Here is a 15669-nt window from a genome sequence, read left to right on the forward strand (position 1 = left end):
GGGGGGGCGGGAAGCAGCGCGGGGCGGCCGCCGCAGCCACTCCGCTCCCCGGCCCGATGCCGGCGGGCGGTGAGGAGGGGACCCCCGGGCACGGCCCGCCAGCCGCACCCCCCGGCCGCCGCCGCCCCGCGCCCGGCACCGAACCCGGCGAGGACTCCGGGGGCAGCCGCGTGCTGCGGGGCGGTCGTGACCGGGGCCGAGCCTCCGCCGCCGCCGCTTCGGCTTCGGGGGCGGCCGCCGCCTCCCGCCGCCGTAAAGCCGAGTATCCCCGGCGCCGCCGCAGCAGCCCCGGTGCCCGAGGAGCAGCCACCGCCGCCGAGCAGCCCGCCGCCGAGCCGCAGTCTGCAGCCAGGAAGGGCGCCCCCCGCCTCGGGTGAGAACCAGGACCCCCGCGCCCCCCCCCCCCCCCCGGGGTCACCGCCCCCTCCCCGTGCACCGTTCTCCTGCCACGTGTCCCCGGGCCCCGGGGCAGGGGTGTGCCGGGACTGCTTTCCACCAGGGGGGTGGCCGCAGCCCCGTCCTGATGGAGTTTTGGGGCTGGCAGCCCGCTGTGTGTCTGTACAGCCGCACAGCCCTCGACAGCAGGGCTGCTCTGTGCCCCTGTAACAGCGGGGTCCCTGCGGTGTGGGTATAACCAACGTGGGTAGGGCTGGGGCTTGTTGCTGTGCTCTTATCCCCCAGTTCACCTTCCTCTGGGTGAAGCAATCCCTGTTGGTATAAGCCTCATTTTGCTTCAGCTTCTTCCAGATGAACTAACCCGTGTTGGTGTAAGGGGTTGGAAACAGCCTTTTGAAAACATTTCCATCTAACACAGTTTATTTTTTCTGCTGCCCTGCAGTAGGAGCTCCCTCTTACGGTTACCTCTTGTATTTTTTCAGGTGCACGGATAAAGCAGCTGGTAAAGGTAAGGGCTCGATGCTTGTTCGTGCAGTTGTATTCCCTCCAGAAAGTCAGGGCTTTCCCATGAAGGTAGCCAAACATCTGCTGAATCGCCCTTCCAGGGAAAGCTCTGTTGCTTGGTGACGTGCGGGTTCTTTCCAAGGTCTCTCCCAAGACTGGGGAACTGCAGCAAGCTGCCAACGAGGCTTACGTGTGCCCAACTTGCAAAAACTTTATTCCAAATAACCACTAGGGTGTTACTTTGCTATCAGAAGCTGAGACCATACGGTGCCACGGTTTGACAGCTCTCGAGCAGCTGGTAAAACCCGTGCTCGCATCTGTTCGGCTGCTGTCAGGAGTACAGGTGTGTGTGCTCAAGGGACAGCTGGAAGGTGTACGGAGATGGTGTACTCAAATATTTACGCTTGTCCTTTTCTAGCCTCGCAGTACCGAGCGGGTGGTGAATCTTACGCCTTGTTATTCCCTTAGGGATGAGATAGAAGCTGGGGGGAGAGATGGGAGTGGCTTAAGGAGCCTCATCAAGAAGGCCTTAACGACGGGGAGCAGTGGCCAGGAGCAGAAGTTCTGGCTCTCCACTGTGAGCTCTGTCCATCTACATAACAGCTTTCTATAGAAAGGTATCAGAGGGCCTTGATCCTTACCCTAGAATAAGCAGTCATTCCCCCCTGCCCCCAAATAAATTAATAGGCTTTATGCAGTGTTGGTTTAGATCTAGTATGGGCAATTGTGACAGAGGATGAAATAGCAAGGGAAATCTTAGGCCTGTGCAAATGGATTCACCTTTTCTGCTGGAGCTGCTCAGTTGTTGGCAGGCTTTCGTGCCTAGAATTTACAGGCTGCTTTTATTCTCCTAATTCTATAACTCTTTGACTTTATTCCTACGAGTCTTCAACGTTATTCAGCTCGGGTGTTGAAATCTGTCACAGTTCTAGTTGGCGAGGTGTATTTTTGCAGACCAAAACAGAATTAACCAACGTGTGTGGAGCTCAGACGCCGGTTGTGTACGTCTGCTGTTGCCAATACTCTGCCCATCCTTCTACCCAGTAAACACTTTGTCCTTCTAGGCTGAATTTTGTTGACGTGTTTTTTTTTAAAAAAAGGCATGGCATTGGCACTTAATAGGTGTACAAAGAAGTGCTGTCATGAAATATTGTAACGGTGATTACCGGTGTTTTGAGTACCTGCAAGTAGAAGTGTTTACCTTGCCGAGTTGCCCCATTTTTACCCCGGTCTCTCAGGACGTTCTTGGAAGTGGCAGATGTCTGTCTGCTGCTTCCCGGGTTCGTTGTCTGTTTAGGAGAGTGCCTTCTTAAACTTCGGCCTCCGAGAGATTCACTTGTCCTTGACTGTGAGATTAAGAAAAATACTTATTAAATTTCTTGAGTCTAGATGCCACGGACCTTCGTGTGCAAACTGGTGTCACAGTAAGAGTGCTGGGTGGCTCCGGTGAAGACCGGGAGTTCAGTGTTTGCGTCTTCTGCCTTGTGTTCTGACGTGGAATTCATCTCCTTCCGTGGCAGTTTGCGTTACGCTGTTATCCTTTACTACCACGTTTTATATCCAGGTTAGAACATGAAATTTGCTCGAGCTCAGCAGCTGCTGTTGGAGCCCGCATGCAGTAGTTGGCGCAAGTGCGGCGCGCCGTGATGTCCTGAGCATCTGCTGGAGAAATGGAAAACCTGTCCCACCAAGGCTTGTCCAGTACAATCTGTTGTCTCACAGGTTATATTTTGAAGTGAAATCGCTGCTGCTGTCAGTAAGGAAAGCCCAGAGGCGATGGCTGCGATGCCAGCCGATCTGGGCCGTCGGTCGTAACCGAAGTGCCGTGGGAGCGAGTCGCCAAGGTTTGTGTTCCTTCAGCTAGAGCCATGGGATCAGAGGGTTTGCTGCTCGTTGGCTGCGGAGCAGGGCACAAAGGTCTGTCTGCGCGGGCCCCATGGGAAGCGTAACTGGAAGGGTAAAGTCGAAGGTGCGTTGTGTCAGAGCTGGTGTGCGGCTGTGCCCTGCTGGCGTGCGCCACGGCAGCTGCAAAGTCAGCGTACCGATTGTGTTTCCTGCCCGGCCTGCTTAGTCATGCGATCGCAATATTTCCTTCGTGTGCTCCTATAAAATATTGGTGGCATAAGTAGAGCGTTGAATCTCCGCTTGAAAACGGATTCATACAGCTGTGTAAGTCACATTTGGCTTCCTACGCCGCCGCGTGCTCTCGTGGAAATAATTCTCACTTCTGTTAGGCCTGAATAATTACTGGACTATCGATGTAATTAATGTGTTCCATGTCCTTCTCTCACAAATTGAAAATCAGGTGCTTACTCTGACTTGTTAAGTTGTAGTAGCAGTCAAATGAAAGCCGCTTCTCAGATGTAATGTTACAGCCTAACTGGTTTCTGACTCTAACCCCTTTTATTAGGGGAAAAAAAAGTAAAGAGTGTGAGTGGTAGAGAAGGGGAGAGGTGATTTGTCTTGGTGATTTGTTCCTCGCTCTTTCTCTTCCTGCTCTTTTGGTGTGAGGCTACCGTAATGCAATTTGTGGGCGGCTGGTATTTTAGCTGTGCTCCCATCGTGCCGGCTTTCAGGCTGTGCTGAAGGGGAAGCCAGAGAGCATTTCTTCAAGGACCGTGAAATGGTGTGGGGAACACAAGGCTGCTCTCCAGCAGCCTGCTTCTAACCGTCAGAGAAACAACCAAGTCCACAAATCCAGGAGGGATGGAGAACTGTAAGGCTCCAGTTGTACAGAGCTGTGTTGTAGGATAGATAGCTCGTGTTATACCTCGTTATTTGTGTTCTTAAAGCTTCACACTGCTTTGGTAATGACTGCTTTTCTTGAGGCGTTTGTCAGTGTTTTGAAAGAGATGACATGACTTATAATCAAGCCTTCTAAAAATGTGCTGAATTTAAACAGTGCAGGCTGCCCGAGCCTACTTCGACTCCTGTAAGGATTTTCCTGTGTCCCGTACACAGAATTTCTCAGACCTTAGGGGAAAAAAAAGCTGTTCAGATAGAGGCTTACACTAGGATTTTTTTCCTGACTTGTTTGTTGGTTGTGCCACCCCGACAGGGGGCATTAAACATGTTTTATATGTTTACTATGTTATACTGAGGCTGTGGTCAGATGCCTATACATGTTGTGATACAGTTTCTTTTGTACCAGTCACTTTGAAACTTAATAATTCATAGTATATTCTTTTTCCCTTAACTTAATTGTACAGAGAAAGGTTAATGTTTTATTGCTGCAGGCTTACAGGAGGCTGGTAAATAAAAGCTTGAACATCCGAACAAGCGTGGCTGCAAAAAGCTGATGCAGAGTACCAAACACCTCCTGTTTCTGGAAGGAATCGAGTGGATTTTCAGGTGCCAGCAGGGCAGAGCTGGTAGGCGGCAACGCGTGGTGCCTCCGCTACAGAAGGCTGCTTGGTGCCGAGCTGGGAGATGTGCAGCGTGCGACAGGAGCGAGCAAGAAGCCCTGCTTCCAGGGGCTGACACCCTTCGTCCCCGGCGAAACCTGAGGGCAGCACGTCCCTGGGTGGTGCTGTGTTCCTCCGGCGCTCAGGAGGAAGGTCAGGCTGTGGGATGTGTGTTCGCTGCTCCCGTCCTCGACCCAGGCACACTCTTAACGCTTGCTGGGTCCGGTGAGAGTAAAAACAAAGGCAGTAAGCACCTGCTTCTGGGAAGAATCGCCTGTAAAGAAATGGCTCAGGGAGTGACGTGGCTGGAGTGAAGCAAGAAACAGGGCACAAGGAAGTGTGAGAACTACTCTGTGACTTCCTGAGCGTATCCTGCTTGAGGGGTGGGCTTCTGGTACGGGGGGGAGGGGGGGACTTCTAAGGGTGAGTTTATTGCCAGGAGTTGAAGGCGGAGGGGAAAATTTGGGATATAAATATTTCATATTCATATATATGAATGATGTGGGGCTCTGGGATGCCCAGCATGCTGAGTGAGGGTGGGATGCTACTGGGTAAGGTCTCGCAGAGAAGCGTAACAGTGCCCAGAGTTGGTTCTTTTGGTGACCCAAGCTCCTACAACAGAGCCACAGCTTTGCGCCTAATTTCCTCCCAGGCTTCCTTCTCTTCCTTTCTCTCACTGACTGGTGTTTCCTTCACAAGCTTTGGGGTTAAAGGATGTTTGACTCTTGAGTTCATGTACCTCTGTCGCTCTAATTGATGTGTTTTCTGCCCTGGACACTGTTAGCTGGAAGGCCACTGAGAAGGATCAGCGGGATGGTGAACTACCCCAGAAGGACTGCTGCTTTTATCACACTTAGTTACGGGGCAGTTCGAGGTAGGAGAAACTCCAAGATTTGGCCAAAGGATCACAAGGACGGGTTGGATTTCAAGAAGTGGATTTTTCCCCATATCTCTTGACTGGCTTCCCGTAAGATGCTGGCAGCCACCCAGCCTGCAACTGACTCCTGCAGAGGCAGCTGGAGGAGGCAGATATTATCTGCAGGGGAGTGTGAGGGCAGGGGCGTTCTGTGGCAGGTGAGTTCTGCCAGCTCAGAGCTTCTGTTGCCCCCCTGCCCTGTGATTTGGGCAGAAGACGGCAGTGCTGTGTCTTAACTGGGTTTGCATGTGCTGACTGGCCAGCAGGCCCTGCCAAAAGGGAAGCACGTAATTGGTTTTGCAACAGCTGATCCGACAAGCAAATGCTCCCTGTTTTTTGTGCTTTTCACTTGGGGCACCTTGGTGTTGTCTGGTGTACCCTTCCATTCTCCTGTGGTCTGAGTTCGTGTGGCCTGGTGTCCAGCACTGCTGTTGGCACTGGCACCACTTGTAGATGCAGAATCAACGGCAGCCTTTCCAATGGAAAGGTTTCTTTGTTTCAGTCTCGAGACGCTAGAGCAGTATCTTCATTTTCGGAAAGAACAGAGCCCAATTACCTGTAGTAACAACTCTTACTCCCTTTACCTTAGCTTGCTCCTTTCTGTAAGTACTCAAACCCTGTGAACGGAGGAGCATGTGGGTTTTGGTGCAGACGTTTGTGGGAGGAGAGGGGCAGTGCAGTATCCGTCCACAGGGCCTAGGCTTAGCCAGGTTCAGTGCAGTACCCAGGGTTAATTACTGCAAGCCGTAGGTAACTGCAAGACGTGGGCATCTCCTACCTCCTTCCACTGATGGCAGAGATGAGAACAGCCTCGATCCCTGACCTAGATGCAGATGTGAGTGCTACTGCGTCCTGCCTAACCTCAGAGGCGTGTGGAGGAATCCTAAAGTGCAGTTACAGCCCTCGCATCTCTGCTGAGAGCCTCGTGGTCACCTCTAAAGCCAAATCAGGTGGGCTAGACAGCAAAGCAGCACGGGAAGTTCTGCTCTTCTCCAAGACAGTTTCCATCTCTGCTGTTCTTTAGTTTCTGGACAGGCAGGCTGGGTCCCTCAGAAGGCTGCTTCTGTGAAGGGAAAAAATAAATTTGGATATGGGAACGTCATGAAACGTATTAAAAACCTAGGGATTGTCTTGAAATTTTAGATTTCGGGCAAGCCTTGGTGAGTGCTGATTGCAGCTGAGTACGTTGCAGATGCGTTTCTGGTGCACCTCTAACCTCGCCTTAGGGAGCTGTGCCCGCCGTAGGGAGGATGTACAGTTCCAAGGGTTCTAAACAAATAGCTCCCAAGGGCAACCAAAAACTTGTAGACAGTGCTGACATAGATGTCAAAGTAAAAATGAGAGGTCATGAGGAAAGGCTTTAATATTAAACACCTGGACTTCAGGGAAATGAAGCCAGGATGCTAGGTGCGTGGGCCTCAGGTGTACTGTGTAGAAACATCTTCTGAGGGAGGTGTGCTTCAACTCCCGAAGCGTGATCTATAAAATACTAGCTCTTACCAAGAAATCACCAGACGAGTGGTGACCGAGGGAACAGCCATCTCTTTGAGAGCAGCAGTGTGTGTTAACGCTGGCAGAATGGTGGTGCTTGATGGGAATGCTTCTAGAGAGTGGTTTCAAAGTGGTTTTGAGTTTGATTTACCATCCACATCTGAGGATGCTCACAATTAGGATTTGAAACTGTGAACTCCGTCTGTCTGAGATCCATACACCTTTTTTGGTTTCCTGGTTGTAATTCATGCTTTGACTTTGCTGTATATATATGTAAGACAAAAGACTTGGTTGCTCTTTTACAATGAGCTTGTGAGGCCTCATATCCTTTTATTCTTTCTGATTTTTCAGAGGTTGGTGATTCCAGCTCAGTTAATAAGGATGTGGGGAATGAGGGACCCAAACCAAACAGCATGCTAGAAGTTCAATTCAAAAGGTTTGATGCAAAATTAGGGAAGCATTTGCATGGGAGGGGACCTCAGGAGGTCTCTGGTCCTGGGTTCAACCTGGAGTTCCCATCCTATTGCTCAGGGGCTTTTTCCATCCAGGTCTTGAAGCCCTCCAAGGATGGAGGTCGCACAGCCGTGCTTCCAAGCCCCTCTTCCAGCCCTTGGCTGTCCTCTTGGGGAAAACTGCTTTTCCTGTGTCCCGACAAACCTGCTTGTCTCAGCTTATGGCCACAGCCCCTCATCTCCCTGCTGCGTGCTTTGTGGAGCCTGGTTTTGGGGATTTACTCCTCAGCAGGGCTGCTCCCCAGCCCATCCTTGAAGGACTATGCCCTGAGTTTGCAAGCAGGTGCTCGGGAAGTTCCTGAGCACAGGGGTACTGCTGGCTGCTGCTTGGGCAGCACAGTCCCCCCCAAACCAGACAGCTGTGAAAAGGGATGTAAGTAAAAAGGAGGGCCTCAGAGCACAGGCTCTGTGCCTCAATGCGGGTGCTTCGTGTGCTAATGCAGAGACAAGCCTGGAGTACGGAGCCCAGCCAGCTGCTTGGGATGGATTTCTTTAGCACGTCGTTGGTGAAATATCAAAAAGCATTTGAGTTCATCAAGGCCTGGTGTTCCAGCAACCACCAGAAAGTGAAATCAGGTGAACCGTACTTGGAAGTCTTGGTTTTTAGAGGGATGAACTTGCTCATGTATAATTTTAGGCAGCTCTCTTATCTTGCCAAAGCCTATCTGGAGGTCAGCCAAAAAGAAACCACCTGCAGAAGCCATAAATGAGTGCAGAGACCTCAGGCTAGTGGTACTTGTGATGCTTCTTGCTCTAGCACAAGACCAGAAACATCCAGTTTGGACTCCTCTGGATTATTACCAGGTGTACGTTTTGGATTAAGTAAGGGTTTGGGGGATTCTCCAGACACACCTCCTAATACGGGCCAATTTTGAAACTACTCTGTCATTAAACAGTTGCTGAGGTTTATAGATGTCTGTATAGCCCAGGGGAGTTCAGAGCCAGCAAATAATCATCCTACAAGCCTTTATCAGAGGCAAACGTGAGCTATTTTTAAATATTTGTGTCTTTACTCAGAGGCAATTGGAGGCAGTGCTGTTCCACACTGTGCAAGGGGCCTGAAATAGCCGTGGGGTTTACCTTTACTCCTATTAACAGGATTGCAACTTGTGTTTCAGATCCCAAAGAAGAGAAGGAAGAGGAGGAGGTTTCCAGCCCCCTCAGCCATGGCTCCGCTGCCGGCGCAGCCCGGCCCAGCAGAAGCTGGCGCAGCAGCAGGTCGGCCGCCACGGCCCGCCAGCGCGACACCGAGAACCTGCGTGCCTCCAGGTCCAAGACCGGCTCCCTGCAGCTCGTCTGCAAGTCAGAACCCAACGTGGACCAGCTTGAGTACGGTACGTGGGCAGCCCTGGCACGGAAGGTAGGCGGTGCCTGGAGACAGGCAGATCTTGGGGATCTCTGAAGGGAGCTGCACGTGGGTGTGACTTGGGGAGCTGTACGTGGCTGGTACAGGCGTGGTGCTGCTGTGTCATGGGCACCTTCTGCCACCAGTGCTCCTGGTGCTGAGTGTCAGTGGAGGTATCTCAAGACAGATGAGCTCACTGCAGAGATCGTACGATGAAACTTACTGGTGACTTTTCCTTTCAGAGGTCACGGAAGAGCATCAGTCTCCAGCTGGAATCAGGTAGGAAGCTCTTACTGCACGGTATTTCTTCATATTTAATGTCAAGAAGGGGGGGAAAATACAATTTCAAGCTTTTAGTATGCTTGTGGCAGGGTCTGTGGGAAGAATAGTAGTTGTTCTCATGCAGTCCCGAACCTTTGTATTTTTGTTCTGGATTGCTGATGGACTGCAGGTGTCAGGAGGTGTGAAGAAATGTATTTGGTAGGGGTGGGCATCTGACCTCACAGCTCTATTCCTTCTGCAGCAGGTGCTGTAATTGGTTGGGCTCACAGGAAGGGGTTGCTCTGCTTCTCCTGTTGTCTCCTGTCATTATGCTCCTCAGTCAGTGCAAGCTGTTAGCTTTCCCCAGTCACATGGGGTGAAGAAGTGCCATGTAAAAATGTCGTTCCTGTCCTGGGGGTGGTGCATGAAGGTCCTTGCAGTAGTGCTGAAGTTGCTGCTAAGCTCCTCTGTTCTCCTTTTCTCCCAGCAGCGATGATGAGGAAGAGATCCTTGTCAGCGAGGAAGAAGTTCCCTTCAAAGACGATCCAAGAGATGAGACCTACAAGCCCCATCTAGAAAAGTAAATTAAATTACCTACTTAGTGTTTGTAGGCCAATAACAATCTGACATAGCAGTTGAACAAGCCTAATATGGCCCAGAGAACCTGTGCTACTTGCTAAGGTGGAACGGCTCCCATTGAACTGCTTCCCTACTGCCTACAGCTATTGGGACCATTCTTCTCTAGTGGTCTGGAGCTATTAGAGCCCTGCCGGCTTCAGGTTCTTCCTTGACCCTACTTCCAGATGAGAAAAATGGGATTTGATTAAAATATTAACTACTACTTGGTTTTCGCTCAAGTCTTTGTAAGAATCAGGCTCTACTTTTCAGTAGTGCGGAAGGTGAGAAGCCCTTGGTGTTAACATGCCGAAGAACCAGGCACTGCCAGCCAGAGGTGCTCGGAAGAAGCTAAGAGGAGAGCAAGGCACGAGGGTGTCTTTGAATACACGCGGGTGGCCACTTAACATGGAGTAATACACTGTGGTTGTGTCTTTGTAGGGAAACCCCAAAGCAAAGGAGAAAAGCTGGCAAGGCGAAAGAGGAAAAAGAGAAGCAGAAAGAGATTAAAGTAGAGGTAAAAGAAGAGAGTGAGTTTCATGAAGATGAAGAGCCGCCAAGGAAGTGAGTACAACTCTGTAACTGTATGTACCAGTGTGCGTTATGCACTTTGCACTCGTGGTAGCATACAAGAGCATTTTTTGTTGCTGTTGTTTTCCCCCTTCATGGTTTTAAAGACAATGGGGCAGAGCCTCTTGTTCTTACAGAAGTACTGCTTCGTAGTGTCCTGCCCATGTTCGGCAAGGAAAAATAGTTCATGTTTTTATTTAGTTCAGGCAAGTTTTTTTCTTTTTCTCCCCCATGGTGTGGTGTAGTCAGCCTACCTGGATGTGGCCACATCCTGTGAAATACTTCAGAGAATTTTTAAAAAAACAGGCTTCAGCTGTGATGTCTGAAGTGTGCTAGGCTGATGTGTATTAGGCTGTTAGAAAGCCAGTCTGGGAAGGCCAGTTCTCTTCTGTTGTGTGCCTGGAGACAGATGGGAGAGCGCTTTGTTCACATCGTGTGGGAAGTGTCATTTCAGTATGCCTGGGACTAACATAACAAAGCTCGGGAAGAACTGCTGGGTTCTCTCTTCTTTTGGAGGAACAGAGAACAAACTTAGATTGCCCAGTTGGTCACTGGTACTTTGAGTGGAGCCTCAAAATACATGAGTGTCCTCGCACCTGAACTCCATTCTGAAGCTTGCCTTCTGGCAAATGAGGGAAATTGGATTTGTGTCAGGGTCAAAAGAATTCTTTGAGGTAGGCTGGAAAAAAAAACAGCTCTTGTACTTGGTCTCATCCATGAGAAATGGGAGCAAATGTGGCTCCCTCTGCTGGCCTGCGGTGCGGGGCTTTGCACACCTCTGTTGGAACTTCTGGTGCTGTTTCGAAGCTGTAGCAGGACCCATTTATTGTGGAGGGAAGTACGGATGTTTGTATTTTTGAGAAGGTTTTCTCCTCCTACCGGTGGCTTTCGGAGGCTTGTGGTTGTGTTGTTGGATTGGTGCTGCTTTTGCCCATAAGAACCTGTGCAGCCTCTGAAGGCTTGGCTTGAATGCTGCGTGCCTGCTCAGCTTGTTGACTGGCATGGCCTCACCATCGATAAAGATGTCTCGATGCAGTCTAGAAAAGACTGCATCAGTCTGCTGTTCAGTGTCTTGGTGCAGCAGTGTGATCAAGCAGGCGCGCTGTCCGGGGTAGAGCTGTTGCCTGGGGGCTTTATTTTACATGTAGGTGCAGGTCTGCTCAGAGCATAGACTATTTTGTCTTGACAGGTGTGTAAGCTGTTATAGGTAATTCAGGCAACTGAAAAATAGCTGCTAGACTATCAATCCCTTTCTTCCTAGCCTCCCAGACTGACGTGTTTCACGTGGTATGAAATGTTGCCCAACAGAGCAGAGGAAATAAAAGGCACCATCAGTTCTGGACTGTGTGGGCAAAATTATCTGTTTATAAAAAAAATCATTAGGAAATGGGAGGGCTTGTGAGAACAAACCACATAAGGCATTTATTGCTCAAGAATATTGCCTTCCTCTGAATCTGCATCAAACTTGGCCTTTATTGATTTATCTAGAGCTTGCATTAACGAGGTGATAGCTTGCTGTCTGCCTGCAGCAGGAACCTATAAAAGCAGAATCTTGCGTGCTCACGTGCAGCCTGGAAAGGCCTGAATTTAATCAAGGGCTGCAAGTTGGTTAGACAGTCGCAGGTTTGAAAGAAAAATGTGAAGCGTGTGATGCCTGGTAGAGGGTTTTTAAAATAGCAGTTCCTCACTTTATTGTGGCAGAAGACTTGGTAATTTGTAACCACAGCCTGCTGGGCTGTGGCTGCCTGGTACCTGTTCACTGGTGTTTGATGGGTTGTGAATGATGGGCTGAGGCAATGCGGGAAAATGTTCTGAATTCTACGTTCAGCCCTAGTCTTGCAACCACAATTCACTTGGCTGTATCGGGAGTGGTAGAGTGGTGTGAGCTCTGTCATAACCAACAAATGCCACGCAGGAAAAAAAAGAAGTGACCCAGGTATCAAAAACGTGAGGATCACTTTCACAGGGACTGGTCTTCCGCATGATGCAGGAGCTGCGCAAAATGCAGGGACAATTCACATGAAGGCCTGGTTACTCCCTTTCCTTAGGGGACCTGCCCATCTACCACACGAGTAATAACTCCTTTGAAACTCCTTGGTAGCTCGTCAGCCACTTTGACCCAGAGCGGGTGCCTGTTTAATTCTGAGTTGCTGGGTGCAGTGTTATTTTTCAGCCTAACATTGCAGAAGGGTTCTGTAGTGTTGGAGCACACAGCTGAAAACCTCTGCGCAGTACCGATGTAAAGTGGCCTCTTTCAATTCTCTCTGTAACTGCTGCAGGAGGGGAAGGAGAAGAAAGGATGACAAGAGCCCGAGGTTGCCCAAGAGAAGGTAAGTCAATCCCCCCTACTCAGTTCTGGTCTGAAGACTTGCTTCCTTCGTGTCCTACACAGATGTTAATCGTCTTAGAGGCATCTCTCTCACACAATGCAGAAATCTGCATTAAGGGGAGGAACAAAAATAGTAGCATGTGTTGACTTCCCTGCTTCCCTTCCCTTTTTTTCCCTGTGGGTGTTAAGTTTGGTTTCTTCCCAGCCATTTTTTTAATCTTACCTGAGTTGATCCCTGCCTTGGCAGCGTACAGAGGTGAGGTTTTGGGGAGCTTTGCATCTGGGTTTTTTCCAGCTCTGAGAGCCCTCAGATAGTTCTAGGAACAGAGCGGACTGTTGGCCAGAATCTCTATAAGCATAGCCCAAGCAGGAATACTGGAGCAGTGATGCCGTGCTCTCAGGTTACCAAACTGCTCTCACGTTACCGAACTGCACTCACATTCATTGATCTCATGCTGCCTTCCCTTCGGATTTCTCAGCTGACCTCTCTGCTCGTTTCCTTACCGGCCTCTTAGGAAGAAGCCCCCGATACAGTACGTCCGCTGTGAGATGGAAGGCTGTGGCACCGTGCTGGCTCACCCACGGTACCTGCAGGTGGGCCGAGATGTTCTGCTGTTCGGTGGCATACGCGTGAGGGCAGGGCAGGGCCATCTGCGTCAGGGCCCTTCACTGTGGAGGGGGGCCCTCTGGGATCAGAGTGCTTCAGCCATCGTCTTAGCCATGTCAAGAGAGCTCACGGCCTTTCACTCTCCTTTTTCAGCATCACATCAAGTACCAGCACTTGCTGAAGAAAAAATACGTGTGTCCCCATCCCTCCTGCGGCCGGCTCTTCCGCCTCCAGAAGCAGCTGCTGCGGCATGCCAAACACCACACAGGTACAGGGAGGTGGGAGACAGATCCAAACTCCTCCCTGGGTCGTGGAACAGAGGAAGGGTGGGGGGAAACCTCCAGTGCTGAAGGACAGAGTGCTAAGGCAGGTGGTACAGACTTGCAGCAGCGCAAGAATGTTACGCACTTCGAGATTACAATCTTTTAAGGAAATGAAAGGAAATGGGCTATGGAATTCTTGATTCACCCTCTGGCAAGTATCATCCAGGGGTTCTGGAGAGGGATAAAACAAGCCAAGCTTTATCCTAATTTGCCACCCTTCAGCACTGGTCAGAATGGATACTTAGCTCATAGTGTTAATCGTGCCTTCACTCTCCTGCAGTTTCTGTGGTGTCCTGTGGGACGCCTCCTCCCTTGCTGTCTGCTGGCCTCCCAGCACTTCTCGTTCTGCTGCTTCCTGGGCAGCTTTGCCTACAGCACGAGGGCAGGGAGAGCCGGCAGGTCTGCAGGGGAGTAACGCTGCGACCGGTGTTGCTTTTCAGATCAAAGGGATTACATCTGCGAGTACTGTGCCCGGGCGTTTAAGAGTTCTCATAACTTGGCGGTGCACCGAATGATCCATACGGGCGAGAAGCCCTTGCAGTGAGTACCTCAGTGTCTCTTACCCTCCTGAGTGACCCGTGGATGTATCTGCTCTTGGCCTGCTCTGAGAGCAGGGTCAGCTCTGAAGGCAGGGCTGGGACCTGTTCCTGGCCTCCCAGCTCCCTTTAAACACGCAGCTGTAGGAGCGTTAGGATTGCTGCTTGTTGTCTCACCTGTTCCTTCGGGCAGTGCCTCAGATCTGAGGAGCATGAGTAAGCCCCTGTAAATCTCTCTGGAAGAGCTGGCGCCGTGGTGGCATCCCGTGTTAATGAGCCCCTGCCGCTTGCCTGGGCTGCCTCCGTCTACACAAACGCGTGCCGATGTCCCTTTGTTGTGACCTCCCCCTTCTCCCCTTCCCCAGGTGTGAGATCTGTGGGTTCACCTGCCGGCAGAAGGCTTCCCTGAACTGGCACATGAAGAAGCACGACGCCGACTCTTTCTACCAGTTCTCCTGCAACATTTGCGGCAAGAAATTCGAGAAGAAGGACAGCGTTGTGGCCCACAAAGCCAAGAGCCACCCCGAAGTGCTTATTGCTGAAGCGCTGGCCGCCAACGCGGGTGCCCTGATCACCAGCACTGACATCCTGGGCACTAACCCCGAGGCCATCGCACCGCCCACCGATGGCCAGGGCCTCCCCCTTCTTCCCGACCCCCTGGGAAGCGCTGCCCCGGCGGATTGCCTGCTGCTGAACCCCGACGGGATGCCCAAGACGTATTGCGGCGGGGCGGAGCGCGTGAGCCTGGTGGCTGACGGCAAGCTCTTCGTGGGCAGCGGCAGCAGCGCGACCCCAGAAGGGCTGGTCATGAACACAGAGATCCTGGGAGCCACCACGGAGGTGCTCATCGAAGATTCAGACTCCACTGGACCCTAGTGGGCGGGGAGCACGTGGGTGCTGGGACAGCTCGGACTCTGTATTTAAAAGGAAAAATAATGGAGACGCGTATTGAAAGAGAAAAGTGAAGCAAAACTTAAAATACTAGTAAATAACCGAAGGGTCTGCTCTCCTCCGGCGTGGATCACGGCACGTCCTCTTTCTCCCACCCACTTCTGTCTTGTCACTGCTCCTTTTAGGAAAGGGGCACACGCTGCCGTTACCAGAGCAAGTTGGACTGAGCGATGGATTTCTCCGAGGGAGGGGGAATGGCCGGAAAACCCTTTGCTCTGCCCCAAAGCAGATGCCTTTCTTGACGTGGCCCCACTTGCAAACTAGAAAGCATTTCGGTGTGCTCTGGATGAGTTTCTTAGGACTCCCTTCCGCCCCGTGGTCCCAACTTCTATGCACCACTGCACTCTGGTCCTTGCAGTCTCCTTCTTCTTCTGGGGTTGGGAGTTTGGCTTGGCACTTTAGGCCCCCTCGGCAGGGTGAGCTGTGGAGGAGCACGCGTCCCCGGCCTCACCGCGCTCCTCCGCGCTGTCTCTGGCAGGAAGTTGAGGGAACGCCCTGGCTCGTAGATCATGTTTGCTTGGAGAGGCCCCGGGGGCTACGGGAGCCCTGCGTGGGAGAGGCAAGGAGGAGCATCCCAGTTTGACGACAGTAATTTGCACTTTGAACATGTTTCGTTTTTGTGTTGTGGTAACGAGATTCCTTTATTTATTGATAAAAAAGGGTCGGTATTTTCTAGTTCTGTTGGCGGTGGGTGGGGGTGGCAGGGGTTTGGGCTGTTCCCCAGGAGGCTCCTTCACGCTAGGGAGTCGCAGGGAGCATGCTGTGCCACCCTGAGAGCCGCTGGGAGGAGAGCTGAGGGAAGGCAGTGTTCTGGAGTCAGATCTCTCTCGTAGCTTCCCCAGAGTCGGGGGAGAGCCCCCGGAGAAGAGCCCGTTTGCAGTGGGAGTCTTTGCGGCAGCGTTTTAGCAG

At 51.4% G+C, this 15669-nt stretch overlaps 1 protein-coding gene across 2 annotated transcripts; it reads left to right on the plus strand.

The window, feature by feature from the left end:
* The first annotated feature begins 6 nt into the window (after positions 1-6).
* On the plus strand, positions 7-15391 carry LOC118157408 (E3 ubiquitin-protein ligase ZFP91-like). 2 transcript variants are annotated; one of them, XM_035311716.1, is made up of 11 exons: positions 7-373; positions 879-904; positions 8342-8557; positions 8811-8847; positions 9317-9409; positions 9886-10008; positions 12294-12344; positions 12859-12937; positions 13104-13218; positions 13714-13813; positions 14175-15391. In XM_035311716.1, the coding sequence occupies exons 1-11, from the start codon at positions 57-59 to the stop codon at positions 14683-14685; spliced, it is 1668 nt and encodes a 555-aa protein (XP_035167607.1). In that variant the 5' UTR covers positions 7-56; the 3' UTR covers positions 14686-15391. The 2 variants fall into 2 exon arrangements, with proteins under 2 accessions (XP_035167607.1, XP_035167608.1); XM_035311717.1 differs by having other exon boundaries at positions 9320-9409.
* Positions 15392-15669: the final 278 nt, after the last annotated feature.

This window comes from Oxyura jamaicensis, assembly GCF_011077185.1.
Source record: "Oxyura jamaicensis isolate SHBP4307 breed ruddy duck chromosome 5 unlocalized genomic scaffold, BPBGC_Ojam_1.0 oxy5_random_OJ106514, whole genome shotgun sequence".
Classification (NCBI taxonomy): domain Eukaryota; kingdom Metazoa; phylum Chordata; class Aves; order Anseriformes; family Anatidae; genus Oxyura; species Oxyura jamaicensis.